The 21,877-nt window shown below is 37.0% G+C and overlaps 3 protein-coding genes across 4 annotated transcripts; 1 reads left to right on the top strand and 2 right to left on the bottom strand.

The window, feature by feature from the left end:
- Positions 1-1,824: 1,824 nt before the first annotated feature.
- On the bottom strand, positions 1,825-10,870 carry LOC125220450 (protein transport protein SEC31 homolog B-like). The gene is made up of 19 exons (XM_048122618.1): positions 10,308-10,870; positions 9,445-9,508; positions 9,221-9,343; positions 7,799-7,895; positions 7,679-7,715; positions 7,462-7,567; positions 7,286-7,358; positions 7,034-7,182; positions 6,837-6,964; positions 6,206-6,752; positions 6,043-6,135; positions 4,734-4,919; positions 4,435-4,648; positions 4,073-4,179; positions 3,818-4,003; positions 3,582-3,707; positions 3,218-3,500; positions 2,320-2,558; positions 1,825-2,220 (listed from the first exon to the last, which is right to left on the bottom strand). Exons 1-19 carry the CDS (start codon positions 10,625-10,627, stop codon positions 2,131-2,133), a joined length of 3,168 nt encoding a protein of 1,055 aa, XP_047978575.1. The 5' UTR covers positions 10,628-10,870; the 3' UTR covers positions 1,825-2,130.
- Positions 10,871-14,272: 3,402 nt separating this feature from the next.
- LOC125222564 (pheophytinase, chloroplastic) lies at positions 14,273-16,992 on the top strand. The gene is made up of 6 exons (XM_048125249.1): positions 14,273-14,538; positions 14,909-15,598; positions 15,739-15,965; positions 16,080-16,271; positions 16,356-16,512; positions 16,616-16,992. The coding sequence occupies exons 2-6, from the start codon at positions 14,924-14,926 to the stop codon at positions 16,859-16,861; spliced, it is 1,497 nt and encodes a 498-aa protein (XP_047981206.1). The 5' UTR covers positions 14,273-14,538; positions 14,909-14,923; the 3' UTR covers positions 16,862-16,992.
- Positions 16,993-17,182: 190 nt separating this feature from the next.
- Positions 17,183-19,431, bottom strand: LOC125222565. Of its 2 annotated transcripts, none has more exons than XM_048125251.1 (3): positions 19,191-19,431; positions 18,005-18,279; positions 17,183-17,494 (listed from the first exon to the last, which is right to left on the bottom strand). In XM_048125251.1, exons 1-3 carry the CDS (start codon positions 19,310-19,312, stop codon positions 17,469-17,471), a joined length of 423 nt encoding a protein of 140 aa, XP_047981208.1. In that variant the 5' UTR covers positions 19,313-19,431; the 3' UTR covers positions 17,183-17,468. The 2 variants fall into 2 exon arrangements, with proteins under 2 accessions (XP_047981208.1, XP_047981207.1); XM_048125250.1 differs by having other exon boundaries at positions 17,971-18,279; positions 19,191-19,426.
- Positions 19,432-21,877: the final 2,446 nt, after the last annotated feature.

Here is a 21,877-nt window from a genome sequence, read left to right as displayed (position 1 = left end):
GTGCTCTGTGTGTCCGACGACCAGGATTTTCCGACGACCAACGAGTTCCTAGACCGCGTGATCTAGAGGATTTGCTGGACCTAGGGAACCTGTTAAATTCTTTCTGCGCGCACAGTGTGTTTACCGACCAAAGTTTCGCTCTTTTCAATGCTTCATCCCCCGGTGCCACAGAATCACGTTGAAAAGAAAACAATAAAAACAATATGCGGCATTATTCGAGACACTATACTCAAGCCAATCACGATCCTTGTACCAAACATCTCTAAAACATCTATTGTCTTTTCCTTGACGTGTATTTTGAAAATTGAATCCTTTTGGTTGACAAGTACCTTTAGCTACATACTATCTACGATTTCGATCACGAATATTCACATCATAACTTGCAATTGAACTTCGTTTACCAGGATCAGCTTCAATTTCATCTTTATCAATTATTTGGTTTGAATCTTGTGACTCTTATTTATAATTGTGATTGGTTGGGTTAATTATTCAATAATTTTGGGCTTGAAATTCATATTATTTGGGCTTCAACAACTTGACCCAAATGGTGTCAGCCGATCTCACTCTTCTTTCTCATTCTTTTTCTCATTCTTCTTTCTCATGCCTCAGCTCAGGTGACGGAAACTTATCAGAATTCGGAGGGGGAGGGGGCGACGTCGGAAGCTTTCGGAGGGGGCGATGTTGAAAAATTTATGTCCCGGTCCATGTCGGCGGGTCGCCCCCCTCCTGCCCCCCTAGATCCGCCATTGCTCTATGTTCTTCGCGTTACTTATAACATAACGTTGTGTTGTTCTCCCTTTCTAGCACGTGTGATTTTTGTAAAGTGTAGAAAATTTTCGTCAAGTTTAGCATATCTTGAGTTCCTTTTCAGTAAGTACAATACCAAACCATCAATAACATTGATAGTCCAGAGTAGTTACTTGAGAAATTTGTTGCATGACTAATGATAGTTCTACCAATTGAATTTCAGACCCCAAATCACCTACACATCCCGCACAACCACAATTCTCTCACCAAATCACTGGTAGATTGAATTTCAGCTCTTCGACAATCCAATAAGTCCCTAAATTTCATCATCCCAGTGGGTTTTCGGTTTGCAAGATTATATCTCATGATTAAATTGTACTAGTGTTTGGTTCATGCGATTGAATCTCATTACTTAATCCTGAATGGATATCGATAGTGATCATGTGATAATTAGTCATAGCTAGCCCCCTCTTATTAAATAATCTCACAAATTAATCCTAGATTTTACTATTTTATCTAGGAAACCAAAGCACACCACCCATATCCTACAACTTTCCCTCATACTTATTTGTACATACAAAGTTAGTGTGTTTTATCACGGCCAAACAGTAAGGATAATACACAGATGTAAAAGGGTATAAATTTTCGTCGGGGGTCAAAGACTTTGATGTTTAAATAATTTTATAGTTTAGTATAGTATTTTAGTTACTTTTAAATTTCAAATAATTAAACTATATACTAGTATAAAGCACACGTCATATTATTTATAATTAAACTAGGAATTTAATGATTAAGAATCAATTTTCATTACATTATCTATCCTTTAAAAAATATTTGAAACATTTGCAGTATATAGTAAGTACTCTAGTATATTTTCTGTTTTATGCTCGTGAAGCGATACTATTTGGACATGTTCATATAAGAGCCAAAGCCCAGGGAATCTTACCAGAGTTGAAGTGGTGGATATGCAATGTAAAAAATTGATACTGTTTTTTTAATAATCCAAAAACCAAGTAAAGTAGAACGCAAAGATTGTCATAAAAAGATACGAGTATAAGTAGTTTCCATAGCCAAACCTTGAACAAAATTACAACAGTGCGCTGTGCTTGAATTAATTAAAAGAGTAATCTACATCTCAACGCTAAATATATTATCTGGATATAATTTCCCAAAACAGAAAAGAAATACTCTTGGCTCTGTAAAACCATCTAACGTTGGAGTTGTTATCAAAGAATCCAATCAAATTGAACCAAAAAGTTGACATGTCCCGAAAGAGTAAAAACAAGAACCTGTATATAAATTCTTGTGTACAGACCTCTCACTTGAACGTGAACCAACGACTACAATTTGATGCTACATCACAAGTACTCACGCTCGAATAATTTATCTTAAGTTCTGTCTGGTCTTGATCATTCTTTTCAGTGTTGCTAACCAGAAGTTGCATTCATCCCAATCACTTGTTGTGAGGATAACCTATATCACATCATTCACATGCAAAGCCATCAATTGAAAAGGGAGAAGAATAAATCAAAAACCAAAAAAAGATATAGCTGTTGGAGATTTCTCCTGTACCTGGATCTGAAGGGCAGTGGAAAAATCACCATTGTCCAGTGCATGACAAAGCTGTACGAGCTTTTCTGCAGCATTTCTAGATATGTCTCCACTATTAAGTTTTGCAAACAAGGCGCCTAACTTCTTTGAGTTGTCCTCTATTTCTCTCTTCTTAGCTGGATTCGCCCGCGATCCGCCCAATGCTTCACTTGTCTCGTTAAAGAGTCTAGTTAGCGTTGCAATGACAGGCTTCTGTTGTGCTGTAGGAGATATCAAATGTTGTGTCAGGGAGTAAAACCAAATGGAATAAGGTTCTTCATACAACATTAACAATTAGTACAGGTTTTGCAATAAAAGTTATGGCACACTTCAAGTGTTTACTTAAAGAGTTTCAACCTCAATCATAAAACTCAATAATTGTAAACAGGGAAAATAAATTCCAAAACAATAGCTCACTGCTCAAGTGGGATATTGATTCTCTGCTCAACGCTCAATCACTCTCTCGTGGCTCATATTGATTCTCAATCTGCATTTTCACTTCTTTTACCTTGACCCAACTACGTTTTTTTACAAAGAACATATGGAAAGATTTTCCTAATCCACAGAAGAGGGATATTCCACAGTTGAAGGCAATGATTGGTTTAATATAGCCTTTTAGCTTTACTTATAACCTTACTATAGTAAGCCCTTAATCTATTGTAGTTTGGTTTCCGTCTTTTTAACACACTATTCAAGTAATTGGTGAACAATGTTTGTAAAAGAGTGAATAAAGAAAAGTGTGATTAAAAAAAATTGAAGGGAATTTTTTTTTGAGAAAATAGAGTTGAGAGTTGATGAAAGGATCTGCAGGCATTTGATAAGTTGCTTCTATAACTCTTCAATAGATTTAATTAAAGTGGGAGTGGGAAAAGAAGCTCACCAGGAACATTTGACGTATCAACAGTCTGCACTGTAGGAGGGGGAGCAGCAGGAGTAACTGGTGGTTGCATAGCAACTGGTGGAGAAGGACTAGAAGGTTGCACTGGATTCATGCCAGGTCTTTGAGCCCCTGAATTGCCAATTGGCATGAATCCTGTAGAAGGTGGGGTAGGAGCCACAACCTGGGACATAACTTGCCTAGTAGTTGGTCCCACTTGAGATGTGTTACCACCATATGCAGGCATACCCTGAGGGCCAGCTTGATAACCAGTGTTAGCAGCCCCCTACATAATATGCAATTCATGCACTCAGAAATGGCAGTTGAATTTAAAAGAAGGGGGTGAGAATTAAGGAGGCTAGCATACTGGATATAACTGAGAACCCAAAGTTGATGGCTGCTGATATTGCTCTGCGTTTCTCAATAATGGAGGGGTTGAGGGAATAAATTTCGCAGGAGGCGGAGCATTAACAGGTGGAGGAAGAAAGTTTCCCTGCAATGATATAGATAACAGATGTTCTCTAATCAGAATTTAACTTCACCACAACCACCCAAACATATAGATGTAGCATTAATATAGAAACCAAACCATACTGGACTCACCACTGGAGCTGTAGTTACAGGAGAAGGGACAAACATAGGAGGCGTAGGAGTATTAGACTGTGCAACTGGCTGATAAGTAGGAGGAGCATTATAAGCACTTCTATATGAAACAGCAGGTGTTGCCTGCTGATAATTATCATACTGACTGCTCGCATTGGTTGGTGGGATATGGGATGCTCGAGTATCCTGAGGAAGAGAAAATATATCTAAGACTACAATACTAACATTTTAATCAAAGAAGGGTGAAATATATACCTGATAATAATGTTGAGAAGTGCCAACACCACTGTAACTATTATCATATACAGCTCCCACTTGAGAGTGACTATTATCATAAGTTGCTGTATTCACAATCTCTTTCTCTGAAATATACCCATAGAAGGTTGTAATGTTTTTAATATAAAATTTATTGCACAAAAAGAAGAATGATGGGGAATGAATTATATTAAATGAGCCATTGGTAAACAGTTACTATTTGCAGAAGCAACTCGAAATCTGACAATAAGTTCAGCAAATTGAGAAAGATATGCATTCAGTTTAGTGGCAGACAATTGTAGCCCTTTCTGGAGACAGACTATAAGGAGAGCATATAGAGATGAAATAGCATAACCACAGACCTGGCTCAGTTGAACGAGCAATACGCTCACGCAAGATAGTGATTTCAGTAGACAATTCTTCAGTCCCCAGAAGATTTAAGTACTCCATCGCCGTAGTTAAAAGCCCTTGACTTGCTAATATTTCAGAATATTTCTCAACTAGCTTACACAGTGAGTCACTAAATCGCTTTTGCCCAGAAGCCAAAGCAAAGACGATAGTCTTCTCCATTAAATCCTTCAAGGGTAAAACTAAACCATGTGAATTCATCTCCCACTGAGCTTAGACTGTTTTAAATAACACTAAGTGGATGTGTGCTTACCTGGAGACGGTCTACATAGGACTTTCCATCATGTTCTGCTGACAGATTCTTCGACCAAATTTCGACAGTTTTGTCTATGTTTCCAGCACAGATATAACATAGAGTTGCGGCAGTTGTATCACCAGCAGACATGAGTTTAGCAGCAAGAGTGTCACATAATAGCGTCCACTCATCTGTTGGTGCAAACTGGATAACAGCAAGAGACCAGAAACGAGACATGTCAGAATTTTTTTAGACTAGCAGTCTAGCACGCAAACAAAAAAAGATTTACTTGTGGAGTTAACCCATAAATATGTTCCACACAGAATACATGTGCGCACGACACTTAATATCCATAGAAGATTAATTCGTGCAAACTCCAAACCATTAGAATTACCATCACTGGTAATAAAACATATAAGGAGTTGATATGTTGAATGTTAATACAGAGCATTAAATGAATGAAATCTCATACTATAGTATACTAGTACTTACTATATAACATGTGGCCCCTTAATCATAACTCATAGTATTTGTTAAAGTCTTGTTTTATATATATGTAGTAGTTTAAGATGCAAATATAAATCATTAGGAATGCATCTAAGGATGTAACCTACAAAAACCACCCCTCATTATAACACATAGCTTTGATAAACACCTTAATGGCAACTGATCTTCCATAGACAAGCAAAGGCCTATACTAAGAGTTAGGATTTTAGTTACAGGTCATGAACATTGCTATGTTACCTTATAACATAAAATAGATGCAAATATAATACTCCCTCTGTCCGCCATTAGGAGTCCCATTCATGGGCGGCACGGGTTTTAAGAAATGTTAAGAAAAGTAGGTGGAAAAAAGTTAGTGGAATAAGGGTTCCACTTATATATATTAGTTTTAAATGAAATGTGAGTGGAATGAGTTAGTGGAAGGTGGGACCCTATTACCATTTATGGAAAAAGTGAACCGAGACTCTTATTCGCGGACGGACTAAAATGGAAAAACGGGAGGGAGTACTATAGAGCAAAAGAAACATTGTCTACTTTTCAATACACAGATGTCGTCATCTACACCTCTGTAAAAGAACATACTCATTATGTTTTATAACATGAAATCTGCAAATAGCTCCTCTAGACAAATGTTAATTCTTTATCAAGATATACATTAAGCACTGATCCCTGAGAGAATCAGAGTATGAAGGCAGACAAGCTATCTGGGTTTAAATTTCAAAAGTTTACAATCTAAAATATGTTTACATAAATAGGTCGGACGTAACAACAATTTGAAATTTTACAAACTCAACTTTGTCTAAAGAGGAAATGATAGACTTACAGTACAAAAGAGAGCAAGGGTTTCCTTCCACGATTTCAGAGGTCTGGTGTTTGCTATGCTCATTAAGTCATTGTTTACCATTGCAGAAACAACCTGAAGTAACTAAAGTTTAGTCATTCTAAGAGATAATAGAAAGCCAGCAATGTAAACAATGACTCCCCACCTTCAGGTAGGGAGAGCGACTTGTCTTGAGGTACTGGTCACGTGTGCTCTCCCACAATGAAGTACCACCAACATGAGATATGACCAAGGCATCTGCCAAACGGTTGGCAGAAATGCACTGTGCAACTGCCCCCTTGTAATCACCAACAATTAAAGCACGTTGGACAGCATCATCAAATGAAGGGTCAGAACTCTCCTCCAGTCCGTCAATTTCTTGATGGGATTCTTTTACAGCGTCTCCTACAACTTCGCCCTTGGAATTAGCCACAGGTGTATCTGCCTTGGGGCTAGGTAAATTGTTAAAGAAATCTTCCCCATTGTCAGTTGCAAACAAGGCAGATTCTCTGTACCCAGAAACACCTGTTTTAATAGTTTTACTCTCATCAAGACTAAGATCTTCAACCTGCTCTGCAAGATCATTCTGCTCAGACTTGCTTTCTTCAATAGGCTGACTGAAACCAAGATGGGAAAGCAGCTTTGACCGTGCAGTTCCATCCTCATTGAACATAACCTTCATGAAGCCCCATGTTTCTCGTTCGTCTTCAGATCTGAGCAGGAAATAATAAGTAAATATAGGCCTAAGAGTTCCTATGCATGCTGATTCTACCAAGTCTAGAATGAAGAAGACGTACTCAGATTCTTGAGATTTCCTTTCACATAAGAGTTTTAGAGCTGATTTATCCCCATTTTGTATTTCCTTTTCAAACTCAGAAGATCGACTAATCAAACCATGTTCAGTGACTAAATTGTGCACAAAGACCTGGATGTAGAAAAGACTGTCAGAGAGTGTAATATGTGCCAGCAGAACTCTAAAATGCTGTAAGCATACCTCTGAAGATCCAGCAGGTTGTTCAGCAGAATTAAATGAAATGAGCTTCCCACCAAAGCCAAATGAAACTCCAGCTTTTCTCTTGTACCACTTTGGGGCCCTCAGAGGTGCTATATATAATACAAGAACACAAGACATGGCACATAAGACTAACCCAATGCATGACAACAGAGTGCAAGGTAAAAGCCTAAACACTTTCAAGCTTATACCAAACAAGTTAGGAAAAAAGGTTATGCAAATGTCAGAAGTAAAACACAGATAATTCACCTTTGGTGTGTCCTACAAACTCTTTCACTGGAGTCATTATATTCCGCATATCCCACATCTGAAAATGAAAGCCGCAATCACCAACAGACACAAATTTAAGTAGCCTTTGAGAAATAATATTGTGCCAATGCACTAACGCTAAGGACATATGTATTGCTTACGCTGAGAGAAGGTGACACATCATCATCAGAAGCAACAATAAGCTGAGTTGCAACATCGGGATTCCACTGCAAAACAGAGCACCTCCTTCTAACTGGATCCGAGAAACTGCAAGGGCATGCATATAAAAGATCATCAGAAAAAGGAACATAAGGGACATTATTCAGTGGCTCAACACAACAATGTAATTTCACATTAACTCAAATACAGATGACATACCTTATAACTGGCTTTTGCTTCTTCAGATCCCACACCACTGAAATTACAATTAATCCTTGTCATTCTAACGCAATGTATATTCAAGAGGGAAAAAATCCATTATAATGGCAGCATTCTCACCAGTTGTCCCGTTATATGAAGTGGATGCCAGGATATGATGAACCTTGCTGTTCCAGGACAAAAATGAAATTTCACCTTGTGATGCAGATCCGTTACCCTGTTAACATTTCAAAAGGTTGAGTTCTCATCCCAATCTGGATGTGGAAATAACTGACAAGAGAGGCAGCATAGTTTAAAACCGATAGGCCAAAACCTATTAATTACTAGAGATCAGAAGCAAAACCGATCTGAAAGGGAAAATAGAAATGGAAAACTCGATAATCTATGTGGGGTCAGTGAAAACAATTTTTGGTCTACACATGTTTAAAATGCCCATAAGAAGCATTCCACAAAGTAATCTACACATGAGAAATACATCATTCGCTTTCTATTTATCTTGAAGAAGATATCCTTTGTCTTGAACCCTGAGGGCACTAGTTTACAAGACCATACTTTGGTCTTAGCAAGAAGTAAGGTTAAGGGTTTACCCACAGTTTTACATGTTTAGCAGATGCCAGATTCTTATACAAGACTCAACATGCAGAGTAGGCTATCTCAATAACAGAAGATATTCTACCAAACAAATTCCAACTGCATCTTTTATAGTATGTCATTAATCTACTTCTTTCCTTTTCTTTTCCTTTGTCATTTGTCTTAGACATCGAACTTTCTTCGACGAATTCTAATTAATGTCAGTCAGAAATTCATTTTTACTCATCAATGAGACAGCTACCAATGAAGCTGAGAAGCAGATGTTTTTGCTCTACAGAAGCATATGAAGCCTAGCTTTCTGTTTTATAGAGGTGGTTTTTTTCCTCAAAAGAAATAGTTTCAGTTTGTGGCCACAAGGTAAATGCTAGTCCAAAAGCCACAATATCAGTGAATCAGCTCATAGTGAATTTTCACAGATCAATAAAATGTTGCTCAACACGTATTACTAAATCCATAAAAATCTTTGTTACCTGCCCCAAGGATTGTGGTGTCAGGTGACTCCACGATAAAACTGTAGGGTTTTATAACATGATAATCTACTATTAATTTATAAAAAGTGATATATTTTGACCGAACCAGGCAATAACAGAATAAGTAAATTTCATTACAGTTTTAGCCATTTTCAGTAAGAATATAAATTTGATCCTTTGAGCTTTGAAGAAAGACTATTTTGAACTGCATACAGTTTGTAAACAATTAGTCATCTCTCCCTTGAATGAATTCTGCAGTACATAGACAAGGATATCTCATGATTTTTTGAACACAGATCCATCAAACATTTAACGTCTAACATATGAACTACAGAACTCCCCAACAAAGAAAATGGAAAACCAAGCAACACATGATACATCATACATGTAAAACATTGCAATATGTTTCAAGAGTTTCCTGTTTTTACATAATTAGTTTAAAGGCCTTGAGTTGGTGCTAGACTTATTAATCACTGCATACCTTCAGTGGTGGAGAAAGATTATGCTCTGCTGGTTTGTTTATATCCCAAATACAAATATCGCCTTCATCGGCACCAGAAGCAATAATGTTTGGAGTAAAAGAATTAAACTCCAACCCACGAACCTGAACCAAAAATCAAAACCACCAAGATATTTGTGAGTCGTATAATTAACATGGGATCCATAAAATGCATTAGTGATATAGAACAAGGAGTAGAATCTCACAGGCCCTTTGTGTCTTGTGAGATTTGTAACTAACGTATTCTCACTTGGATCGGAACCTTCTTTACTGGTGTCAGAAAAGTAATAACATAAATGATATGTAGAAAAAAATACAATTGGAAGTAAAAATCCAATAACTTAATTGAGGAAACATGAGGATAAGCAAAACTAAAGAATAGCACAACCGAGACGAAATTCGGAAACTATACAAAGCGATCAAGTCTTCATATAAACATCAATATTTGTTGATTCTTCTTAGTGTGTTTACACCACATAGGCACATACAACTCATGTTGATTGCAGTTCTAGTATCACATGGATTCAGTCAATTGGCTACTATGTTGATTCTTCTTAGTGTCTTTTGGATTCAGTCAATTGGCTACTAATTTACAACCAAAAAAATAAAAAAGTTCAATATCCTAAACCATACAAATCAGGTGAACTGCAAACCAATCTTACCCAAGAGGAACCACATGTCCACATCACAACAGCATTGTGATGCGAACAGTCTGAAATTGGTCAATTTGATTATACTTTTTTTGTCAAGCAACCTGAGGTCATAGTGAATTTGAAAACATAACCACTCCATTTTGAAATCAAACCGCAACTTACTGCTTTATATTAATAATTTCCAGCACCCATTGTTCAAAAACGTTCATATTTAAATTTCCTAATTCATGAAATCAAGCAATCAAAAGACTCGTCACAGTAATCACATGCAAGTTACAATGCATCAAATATAGCACCGATCACACGAGCATAAAAAAAATGCAGCCATAACCAATAGCCAAGACGAAAATAATCCAATCGTCCGATAAATGGGAGCAATTCTAGATGAGAAACATATCTAAGTAAATAAAATTCACCAGATCAGGGGCTTAGGATTCCAAAGCCCAATGTTGCCGTCGACCAGGCCACCAGCAATTAGACCGAGTGGATACTCCTCCGATTGGGCGGAGGCTTTCCCCCAAGAAATCCGATTGAATCGCTCAGAGCTCGGAATAGTGCCCGCCAGGACCAACTGACGATCGTCGGAAACGAAATCAAGCTCGAATATATCGAGATTGGCAGTGGAGCTGAATTGCAGATCCACCGCCCCCGCCATCGTCCCGGCGGCGATGTACGCACCGTCGGGCGAGAACGCCGTCGAGGCCGATCTGTTGATCCCCTTTATATAGCCCGCCATTGCAAAAATCTATGATGATCTGTGAAACAAGATGCAGCTACGTATCGGAGGAGGGGAAATTCACATAAATCAATCGGCTAATCGCGTGAAACAGATCTAGGTTTATGGGATGATTGGGCGTAGATCGAGGAAGAGTGAGAGAGAATTTTCTCTCTGTTTATTTTGATTTTGTAGATTTTTAGGTTTTGATTTTCCTCTCGCGCTGTGTTTCTGTTACACTTCTAGTTTGGAGAGATGAGATCAGAAATGGGGGTGTCAGGGTTTTCTTGCCATGAAAAAGGGTATAAATGGAATTTGAGTGATTTAGCAGCCATACTCTAAAAGCGTGTCCAGCTCAGCTCGAATTTTGGCGCAACGGAAAGACGAAACTACCCCTCTCTATGCGACTACATTTTCTTTCAATTTTATTTCCCAAAAAAATTGGAGTTACATTAGTTATAAATATATAGTGCAGTACATGCCTTAATTGAATTAGAATGAGGAGAATTAAAAACCTATTGACCAGCGATTGATAATAATACTAATATAAGTCAGCTGTCCGTTTAATGACACAATTGTTCTCCTTTTAGGGGATCTAGATGGATGGATTGCATGAATATATATTTAACTATGCAAAATAAATAAAAGAGGGATGAATAATTTTAGACTTGTTTGTAATAAGGTGAATGGTTGCTTGATATTACTATATTCCAATTCGTTTTATAGAAGTAGTTAGATATGGTTGGTTCCAAAATTATGAGGGATGAATAATTTAAGACTTGTTTGTAATATGGTGAATGGTTACTTGATAGTATTATTGTATTCCATTCATTTTATAAAAATAGTTAGATATGGTTGGTTCCAAAAATGCTAGTAGTACTTGAACTCTTTTTGTTCTTTTTGGAACTAGATTAAGAGTTACTGCTTAATAAGTTATTAATATGATTTATGAGTCCTCTTATATTGTTTAATAGCATCTTAATTCAAAACTAAGACCGAATCTACACCCTTAGATTCTAAGATAGTGAATGAGATAAGAGATTAAATCTCACAAATTTCAATTGATAGTAGATAAAATATCAACAAAGGGGTAAGATCGTTATTCCGTTATCATATCATAATTTTCGTGGTTTTTTTATATCAACATAGTGTATTACAAATATCAACACAATGACACAAGTATTTCAACACAAGTACACAAATATATCAACACAGTTTTATTGCTATTTTACATGCATTATGTTGAAATTTTTTGATGCATTTGTTGATATAAAATATGATAATCAACATATATGAAAGCTGAAATAAAAATTATCAAATTTCATCATCCGAACATTGTCGTAACATATGCAATTAAGACCTCGTTAGAATTCTTATAAAATTACCTTTATTTTGATATATGTTTTGCGAAAAGATAAGTTAAATCAAGAGAGTTAAGTAAATTTAAAGTTTTGAGATGATTTTGAATAGAGAAAAAAATGTTAGTTTTAACTATTATATATGAACTGGTATTATTATAGTTTATATTTAAATTTAAAATATAATCCACTTGACATTATTTCAACCACTAAATCTCTTAATCTAATTATTAGAAATTGGTCTTAATTTAAAATTGCTAATTAGTTAGCAATTGATTACAATCCAATATTATATTATCATAACAATAAATGATTTAATAACATATTTATCAATTATAGTTATTTATTGATTTTATAACTGAATATAATAATTTTAAATTTTCATTAAGATTATTTTAATTAATTATTAATATATAATAAAATAATAACAATAATAATAAATACTAGTATTATTTTCTATTACATGCTTTAGATAATTATATTACACAAGTTAGTAAATTAGCAGTTATTGGTATAATAATAATAATAATAATAATAATAATAATAATAATAATAATAATAATAAAATATGACTATTACTATAATTGTAATTAAAAATGATTTGCACTTTTAAGTTATATTTAAAAAATAAATTAATTATTAATTTATAAAAAAATAATAATACTTCATCCGTCCCATAAAAGATGTCACATTTTTATTTTCATAAATTTTTTTCTCACACATTAATATAAAAATTATATATTCTCTTTCCACTTAACACACAAAACAAACCCTCTTAAAATTCTCGTGCAATCCAACAAGTGTAACATCTTTTATGGGACGGAGGATTAACTTGATGAGTTAGCCTAAAACTCGAAGGATTAGGGTTAGGGTTGAAAATCAGTAATCCAAAAAATTCACAACCAGAATAGTTCGCACCCAAATGGTCCGATAATCCGAGCAAGTTGGTCTCATTGACATTCCTAGTTTTACATTCAATAAAGTAATTTTTTTTTGTATAATGTTTAATAAAGTACTCCCTCTGTCCGCGAGTAGAAGTCCCGTTTTTCTATTTTAGTCCGTCCGCGAATAAGAGCTCCGGTTCATAATTACTATAAATGGTAAAGAAGTCTCACATTCCACTAACTTACTTCACTCACATATCATTTAAAATTAATAATACTCTTGAGATTTTGCCTACAATATATTGAGATTTTTTGTTGCGTTTGTTGATATAAGCTGCTTATCAACATGTACGAAAATTGAAATATAATTTATCAAATTTCATCACCCGAACATCGTCGGAACATATGCAATTGAGATCTCGTTGGAATCCTTACTAAATTATCTTTAATTTGATATATTTTTTGCGAAAAAATAATTTAAATTGAGAGAATTACGTAAATTTAAAATTTGAGATGATTTTAAGGAGAGAGAAAGTAGTTAGTTATAATTACTACATATAGGATTTGGGATTAATACCTTTTTAATTTAATTAATAATTATTTAAATTTAAAATATATTACATTTGTCATTATATCAACCACAAAATCTTCTTTGATCACATCCCTCATTTTAGGTATTCAAACATTATTAAAACGTCTCATACTATAGTTTGAAGTGCATTGTACAAATCCTTGTTTTTTAGGACTAGTTCACTGTATAAAAACAATACTAGCTTATTTTGTATAATATACATTTAATTATATATAATTACGTAATTCACTAAATCAATCTGTTTACAATAATTGATCTTTGATGATAGTAAGAACTAAATATTTCAATCAAATTATTAAAAAAATGTTTAGCACTAGGAGAGCGCTTAATTGTCCGATTTTTCAAAAGATTCGCTAAAAGTTGATCTTAGGTGAGTTGGTTTGACATTGGAAACACAACCAATAATTCCAATAGTTCTCAATACATCCAATTTCTGTGTTTTGCTATTATCTCTCTTACAAATTGCAAACATGGATATTTTCATTGCATCTTTTACTTCCACGTTTTTTAAATCAATTTTGTATCTATATGTCTCTATTTTCCATTCTCACCTTTGGTTTAAAAATTATATATAAAAATTGGTATTTATAAAGTTCAGTCAAAATATCATTGTTTTCTAGGGTTCACATATCCAGCAATGAAATAATTTGAGTTTGCATATCTAAATTAAATTAAATTAAATTAAAGTTACTATTTTATTAATTATTTTGAAGTTATATAGAAAATGAATAAATTTTACTTAAAATTCTTCGAGTTTCTTCTTCGTTAATAAAGTGCTGTTTGGCTTAATGATGTTCACATATTTGATTCATTACGTGCACTCTTGGTCTCTTGCCAAATTACCCCACCGTCCTCCTTCAATCTCTATGATTTAAGAAAACACAAACATACCGACAAATTCATCGCTGTTGACTCCAATTGCCAAAATAAATTTATTTCTTGGTGTTTAAAGAATGCCAGAAACCCCAGACTCCAATAATTTCCTCTTTTCTTCAGTTTCAAAAAGCTGAATAAAGATCAGACAAGTTTCTCAGTTATTTATAACTGATCCATTTTCTGTTATTTCTCTCCTGCAAGATCTGTCCCAGCTCCTTAAAGGTATTTACTGATAAAGATTTATTCCGTTTGTTCAAGTTCCAATTTTGGGAATCTTATTTTGTTTCTCGATCAATTCTTTTATGTTTTGATCCTATGCAATTGAATCTTGGTATTATACATATGAAATTGGCTGCCACAAAGTGTTGTAGAGGTGACCAAGAATCACCTGCAATATTGTATGTGTGTGATTTTTAAACTAGTGTGGAGCAAGGAATTCATTACAGCATAGAGTAATTTACAATCTCTTTACATCTAAACTGAAAATCAATTTGGCATTACTTAACTTTTGAACACTAGAATTTGGGCCTTTGTCTCTGCATCTATGTTCATGTGAATATTTCCTTATTTTGCTGCTTTTTCGTTTATTCAGTGCGACACCATTGGAATGGAAATCATATCCTGCCATACTGCACTTTCGTGTTGCGTTGTGGATTCAAAAGGGAGTCTTCCTCCGGTTTTAGTTGGATCAGGTTTTACATCTTCAAGATATTCTCACCTACACACCTCAAGGTTAAGGAAGCAAAGAGCTTCTGCAGCAGTCTGCTCCGCTAAAAGATACGAAGATGTCACCGCGGGTGTTTTGAGTGAAACCTATGATCCTTTTGTGCTTGATGGCCTAAATGGTTTAAGTGGCACTCGTGAGGCTATACCTAAAGTCTCGATTCCTGGTTTGCCGGATGGAGACAATGTTGCTACCATAAACAGCTGTTTCTGGGAATGGAAGCCCAATTTCAATGTACATTATGAAACATCAGGTTCAGAGAATGTCAAGTCCCCACCTGTTCTTTTCCTGCCCGGATTTGGTGTAGGCTCATTTCATTACAAGAAGCAGCTGAATGATCTTGGTCGGGATTATAGGGTGTGGGCGCTGGATTTCTTGGGTCAAGGGATGTCACTTCCAAATGAAGATCCAACTTTGCAGTCCAAAGATGGGAGCCAGTATGTGTTACCGGGCCAAAATGATGTTTGGGGCTTTGGAGATGAGAGTGAGACGTGGGCGGACGAATTGGTTTATTCAGCTGATCTGTGGAGGGACCAAGTACACAAATTTGTAGAAGAGGTACACACTGTAACATGACTCACGTATTGTTTCAACTATTATTTTCTTAGATCATATGATAAGAACTGTGACTTGAGTTGAAGTTATAGATGATTAAAGTATTATTGCTGAAAAGGTGTTTCTTGGTTACGATATTGCAGGTGATTAAAGAACCCGTTTATCTTGTTGGAAACTCGCTTGGTGGATATATGGCACTCTATTTTGCAGCGTGCAACCCACAACTAGTGAAAGGCGTGACCTTGCTGAATGCAACGCCCGTCTGGGGATTTCTCCCTAACCCTCTAAGAGCTCCAAGATTGTCGAAACTCTTCCCGTGGGCTGGAACGTTTCCTCTCCCTTCCGGTGTCAGGAAGCTAGTCCAAATTTTGTAAGCTATACCAGAATTCTTTCTTATCTTGATATTTTAAAGAAAACTGTCCAATAAGAACAAGCTTGCTTCTGAGATAATTGCTTGAGTCTCAATTCCTGTTTGGTGTTGTAGGTGGCAGAAGATCAGCGATCCAACAAGCATAGCGAAAATATTAGAGCAAGTATACAAAGACCATTCAACAGACGTGGATGATGTGTTCACGCGCATTGTTGAAACAACACAACATCCAGCAGCAGCTGCATCCTTTGCTTCCATCATGTTTGCACCTCAGGCTGAATTATCCTTCAAGGAAGCTTTATCTAGGTACCTAACGAAGAAGAACCCATGGCAGCTTCTGTCTTTTTCACATAGTGCAGCCATATCAATGGAGATTTTGATTGATTGCAGGTGCCAAATGAACAACACACCTATTTGTCTTGCATATGGCAAGGATGATCCTTGGGTGATGCCCATCTGCGGTATGCAGGTGAAAAACCAAGTTCCCGATGCTCCCTACTACGAGATAAGCCCGGCAGGTCACTGCCCTCACGATGAAGTTCCAGAGGTACTAACAACAACAACGATAACAATGTCTTCCGAATCTCAAGTCAGAAATACAACAAGATTAGCTCATGTTTTAAAATCATTTTGTTGTTTGATATTGCAAGGTTGTCAACTTTCTTCTGCGTGGGTGGATTAGAAGCCTGGAGTCAGGCGGCTCAGTCGTGCTGCCTCTGCTCGATGACTCTCAAAGCCTCGGTTTTGAAGTCACTAAGGATTTGGAGTTTTCAAGGGGAGGGCCTAACAAGTTAGTGAGGGTGCAATTCCATGGCTCCAATTACTCTTTGTGGAGTTGGCTAAACTCTCAATTCAAACCTCTTTTTCGACGATTGCTTGCTCAGCCCTCGTTGTGAAGTCTGCATTCAATCATCAATTTATGTGTACAGAAAATTGTTTCTTTAGTCCAACTTGGATGAAAATGCACGTAGATGTAAGTTTACACATACATTATGGTGTTAATAGTTAAAGAATTTGCAGATTCGAATTGATTTGTACAGAGGCAAAACAAACACAAAGATGACACAATTATTGTCTGATACAAACTAATCTCATGGCATGCATGTCCATGTACTTTCTTTGTCGCAACAAAAAGTGTTAGCCCTAATTTTCTAGATTCACATATTCTTGGTTTCAAATAGCTCCATTCAGATTGGATTTTAGTTCAGGCTAGCTAATTAATGTTAAATTATACACAAATAAAAAATTTCTCAATTCAGCAGTAGGATAAACATGATGATAATCCCAACTGATTTCTGCCTATGATAGGGACAGTAAAAGGTAGCAGATGCTGCAAGTTTCGAACATCCCACGTACAATCGAAAACTGAAGATTTTAAACTACAACCTGAACCTCAAGACACATGTAAAGATATGCCAAACCAACTTCTACGTGCAAATTCATCAGCAGCTTCTTTGGTCTACTCCGTTGGTGAATCAGCATGCTTTCTCACGAAGAGCTTGCTTATGTCTTCTGTGACGACATTGCTCCTGCAAAATGGTACACCAGCAATACCTTAATTTAAGGACATCTTGAACCAAGACTACCAAGACCACATAAACTAAGTTATGACTCATGAATAAGAAAAACAACTAGATAAGGCTGAAAACTATTGATAATTAAAGCTATAACGTAAGCTAAATTTATTTCTAAAATGCCAAAGTAATACAAACTATTGACTGCCTGAAATTATTTTCACAGTTGCAGTTTTCCATTAGCACTCCAAATCAACTGGGACATAGGGAAGCAATTGGTACTAACAAGAATCAAGTTATCTCATATACAGAAAAAATAGTGACACAGAGATTTAGATTAACTAGATTGATGTCTGTAGCAATTAGGACTACAAGTTAGTAGTTCAGAGCAGTACACTTTAGCTGAATTCAACATATGAAAGGACAGTGTTCTCAATAGATAATTAACTGCCATTATGACTTGGGCAGTAAAAATAGTGCGAAAAACACACCTTCCAGACAGCTGAGGCGGGAGCAAATGACTACCTACAGTTTCGGGAACACTCTTTGTGTTAGGCAGCATCCGTTTTGGAACTTTATTACGAGGATAGCTTCCAGCTGATACATTTAAGTCTCTCTTTCTTGCAGCACTTTCTGCCATAGCAGCTGCAACTCGGGATGAGTGGTCCGGTGCATTCAATTGAGATGGCACCACAGGTGAATCCAAGAGGAATGCGACATCAGGAAGTTTAAGCACCGGAGATTGATCAGGAACCTTTCCTGATTGTTTACTTGGAGGCGGGCTCAAAGTAGTCGAGACCCTGGCATGACAAATAAAACAAATACGAGGAGTTCATTAGGAAACCACAAATGAGTAGATCTGGATGCAAGTTGAATCTATTGCCATGATTTTCATGCCAAGATGATAGGATTGGGAACAAGAAGCTGGAAGGCCAGCTAAGAGCCCAAGAACGAACAACTAAATGATGGCACGTTAGCTCAAAAATATCATCTAGTTCTTTCAGAGTTCCCCAAGGCTACCACTTGTGTTATTAGCAAACTGATACACCAGTATCAAAACCAATAGACCATGAACAAGCCTGCAATCAGACTAAATCATCAAGGAGCAATTCTCGCATCCAATCAAGGACCATCCATCACCCCAACCTCCCTAGTGTTCCATATCAGCCACAAAGAAACAGATAAACATCTAAACCAAAGGTAGGATAAAACAGAAACACCACTCCTTGCTCATTTCTTTTCGATGGATTTATTTGGGCACAAATGAAAGAGACTGCCCTAGATTGATTAAGAAGTTGAAGAAACAAGTACAAGTTGTTAATTTGACAGAACTACACTTGGGATGCTTTATAACAAGAACTCACCCAACCGAAACACAATGCAGCCAAACCACGAGTCACAATTGCAATCATGAATGCCTCAATCCACTATTAAGAATATCTATTGCCTAAATAGATTAAGCTTTCAAAGCATTCCTTCTATCCCCAAAAAAAGAAGATAAATAGAGATGATTGTTAAAACATTATGCTTCAGAAATAAACAAAAAGAGAACATCAAGATTGCAGTTTTAGACTCTAAAACCGTTCCCAACAATACTTTCCTTAAGAGCAAAACCCTTGACCCATCGAATACAAATTGACAGGAAACTCAATTTAAAATTAAAAGTACCACAAAAAGAGCAAAAAACGAAATGAAGTACTTTGGCAATTACCTGCTTTGGAGGTGGTCAGGGGCTGGTGGTTTTTCTTGAATTTGTTCAATCTTTTCTTGGGCAGCATCGGGGTTTTGAGGTTCGTCTTCGTCGGAAGAATCTGCGTAATCCACCAGAGACATACCCTAAATATTTCTACGGTTTATGATTTTGTCTTCTGATTCTCAGTTTCTTTCTTCTTCGCACGAAATTCCTCCCCTTTTCAACATGCTCTCGTTTATTTTATTTTATATTTTTTTTCTGTCTACCTTTTTCTACTTCCCTAATAACAGTACTGTTAATTAAATTACCTAAAATTATTTAAATTGGAAATTGTCGTCATTTTATGTTTAAAAAAAATTAGAAGAAGGGGTGCACATAGAGTCATTTGGATTTAAATTTGTCATTTAGAGCATCCACAATGGCATTAGGCTAGCCACAAACTCCTCCCGCCACATCATTAACACTAAAATTCCTCCTGCTACATCATCAGGATAAGCAACTGGACAAGCAATAGGCTAGCCACAACAATCAAAATTAAAAACAACTAAATTTACGAAATTAAACACAAAATACGGAATTAAATTTATGACACATATACGGAAAAATTTATTAATTTCATTAAAATAAAAAAAGTACATTAATTAAAACAAATTACATAATAAAAAAATACATAAAACAAAAAAAACTATCGCTGTGCAGTCCTCCACGCCCACAACTCTTCAATTAAACCCTTTTGGAGTTGAATATGAGCATCCACTTGGTGCATGTCGGCATGTGTCTAGAGGCGGCCGATTTCATCGTGAGGTACCCCCTTCGTACGTTGAGGGTGGTCACGCCGTGGCTTGGACCGGTTTCATCGTCATTGGCCCAACTAGTCAACTGTACATCTTCATCTTCGATTATCATGATGTGCATGATAATACAGACGTACATTATAGAAGCAATGCTATCGACATGCCACAAACGCGTTGGACCCTGCCCATCGAGCCTGGAGCACACCAATTGCGCGCTCCGCGTCCTTGCGCGCCGTCTCCTGCCGTTACGCAAAGTAGGTCTTCCTGTCCTCATTTGCACATCTGGTCGTCTTCACAAAGACAGGCCACCTAGGGTATATCCCATCCGCCAAGTAGTAGCCCATATCATGTCGGTTGCCGTTGGCGACAAAACCGATGGTTGGACCGACGCCCTGGAGCACACCAACTGCGTTGTTCGACCCGGCTACCCCAAAATACGCATGCCAAATCCACAGCCGATTTTCAGCTACGGCCTCGAGGATCATCGTGGGATTCTTTCCTTGTAGCCGGTGGTGTAGAACTCCTTCCAGGCAGCGGGTCAGTTCTTCCACTCCCAATGCATACAATCTATGCTGCCTAACATCTCCCGGAACCCATGCTTCTCCCCATGCATCTGCATCAGATCCCGACAGTCTACCGGGGTAGGGATTCGAAGATACTGGTCCTTGAATATTTCAACGACGCCCTCACAGATATATTCTCGCACACCGCAGGGCGGTCGTCTCACCGATGTGGAGGTACTCGTCCTACATGTTTGTCGCGCCTCCGTAGACCAACTGCCTGATAGCTGCAGTGCACTTTTGTATAGCTGTGTGGCCGGGTCTGCCCGCCACGTCGTACTTAAACTGGAAACACAGGTATCGACGCTCTAAAGCGTCAACGATACACATAAACAGCTCCGTGCGCATCTTAAAATGCCGCCTGAAAAGCTTGGCCCCAAACCGCGGCTCTGGAGCAAAGAAGTCGTCATATAGCCGCTGATGTGCAGCTTGGTGATCCCGATCAATCACTACTCGGCGGTGGACAACGGGTCGAGGTCGAGGTATCGGCGGCTACAAGGCCCTTTGTAACAGCCGCTCTGCCTCGCGGGTCGTATAGGCCTCTAACACTTCCAATACTTGCCGTTCGAACTCCTCCTCGGCGTCCCTACCACTACTACCACTACCACCACTACCACCCGCGTTACTCATTTCACGTTATTGCTCTTGTACAGAAATTAAGAGAGAGAGAAAGTTCGTTAAAACAAGCGGTGCAAATGAAAATGACGTTCAAATCGCGTATATATAGTGTTTCGGATATTAAATTAAAAAAAATTGCGCTGGTCGATCACTTGCCGATCGCCAGCCTACAATGGCGGTGAGCGCTTCGGCGAGCGCTAGCCGATTCTCTAGCCGATTCCAAGCTAGCCGCTTACGATGGTTCGGCAAGTGGACCGACCAGCGCTGGAAATCAGCTAGCCGGTCGTTCGCCGACCATTGTGGATGTTCTTATTGTCGATGTAAATCATGTTGCTAGAAGTCTGGACCTTGCGTGCATATGGAGTAAAACAAAATACATTTTTATACTAGAACTATGTTAAATTAGAGTTTGGTTTACGGTAATCAATTGACTCAATTTTAGTGATGTATTCATAAAATTATTTTTTGCAATAAGAGTAATACTAAATCAATCTTTTTATAGTTGGAGAGAACATTTTTTTTTAGTTCGCTAACTTTGCCAAACTATCATTTTTATATTTAGTATGTAACATTTAAAAATATCTTTGAAGTCCATCAACTTTGACTTAATATCATTTGAGCTACTTTTTCACTATCTTAAATTTATTTTGGGCGAAAATACTCTCAAGACCTTGATGAACAATTTCGTCTTTTTACTCTCTCTTCTTCATAAATATAGTTAATTTCTCTTTCT

This window comes from Salvia hispanica, chromosome 4 (genome assembly GCF_023119035.1).
Source record: "Salvia hispanica cultivar TCC Black 2014 chromosome 4, UniMelb_Shisp_WGS_1.0, whole genome shotgun sequence".
In the NCBI taxonomy this organism is placed as follows: Eukaryota; Viridiplantae; Streptophyta; class Magnoliopsida; order Lamiales; family Lamiaceae; genus Salvia; species Salvia hispanica.
This window is presented reverse-complemented; position numbering and strand designations above follow the sequence as displayed.

What these genes read in the sequence shown, in the direction of transcription:
- LOC125220450 (XM_048122618.1), bottom strand. Translation starts at nt 10,627, where the DNA reads ATGGCGGGCTATATAAAGGGGATCAACAGATCGGCCTCGACGGCGTTC. An exon ending in AATCCTAAGCCCCTGATCTG is followed by an intron (nt 9,509 to 10,307) that starts GTGAATTTTATT and finishes TTCTGACACCAG; the next exon opens with TAAAGAAGGTTCCGATCCAA. An exon ending in CCCTTGCTCTCTTTTGTACT is followed by an intron (nt 4,920 to 6,042) that starts GTAAGTCTATCA and finishes GCTGTTATCCAG; the next exon opens with TTTGCACCAACAGATGAGTG.
- LOC125222564 (XM_048125249.1), top strand. Translation starts at nt 14,924, where the DNA reads ATGGAAATCATATCCTGCCATACTGCACTTTCGTGTTGCGTTGTGGAT. An exon ending in TACACAAATTTGTAGAAGAG is followed by an intron (nt 15,599 to 15,738) that starts GTACACACTGTA and finishes ACGATATTGCAG; the next exon opens with GTGATTAAAGAACCCGTTTA. An exon ending in CTCACGATGAAGTTCCAGAG is followed by an intron (nt 16,513 to 16,615) that starts GTACTAACAACA and finishes TGATATTGCAAG; the next exon opens with GTTGTCAACTTTCTTCTGCG.
- LOC125222565 (XM_048125250.1), bottom strand. Translation starts at nt 19,312, where the DNA reads ATGTCTCTGGTGGATTACGCAGATTCTTCCGACGAAGACGAACCTCAA. An exon ending in CCTGACCACCTCCAAAGCAG is followed by an intron (nt 18,280 to 19,190) that starts GTAATTGCCAAA and finishes TTGTCATGCCAG; the next exon opens with GGTCTCGACTACTTTGAGCC. An exon ending in CCGCCTCAGCTGTCTGGAAG is followed by an intron (nt 17,495 to 17,970) that starts GTGTGTTTTTCG and finishes ACCATTTTGCAG; the next exon opens with GAGCAATGTCGTCACAGAAG.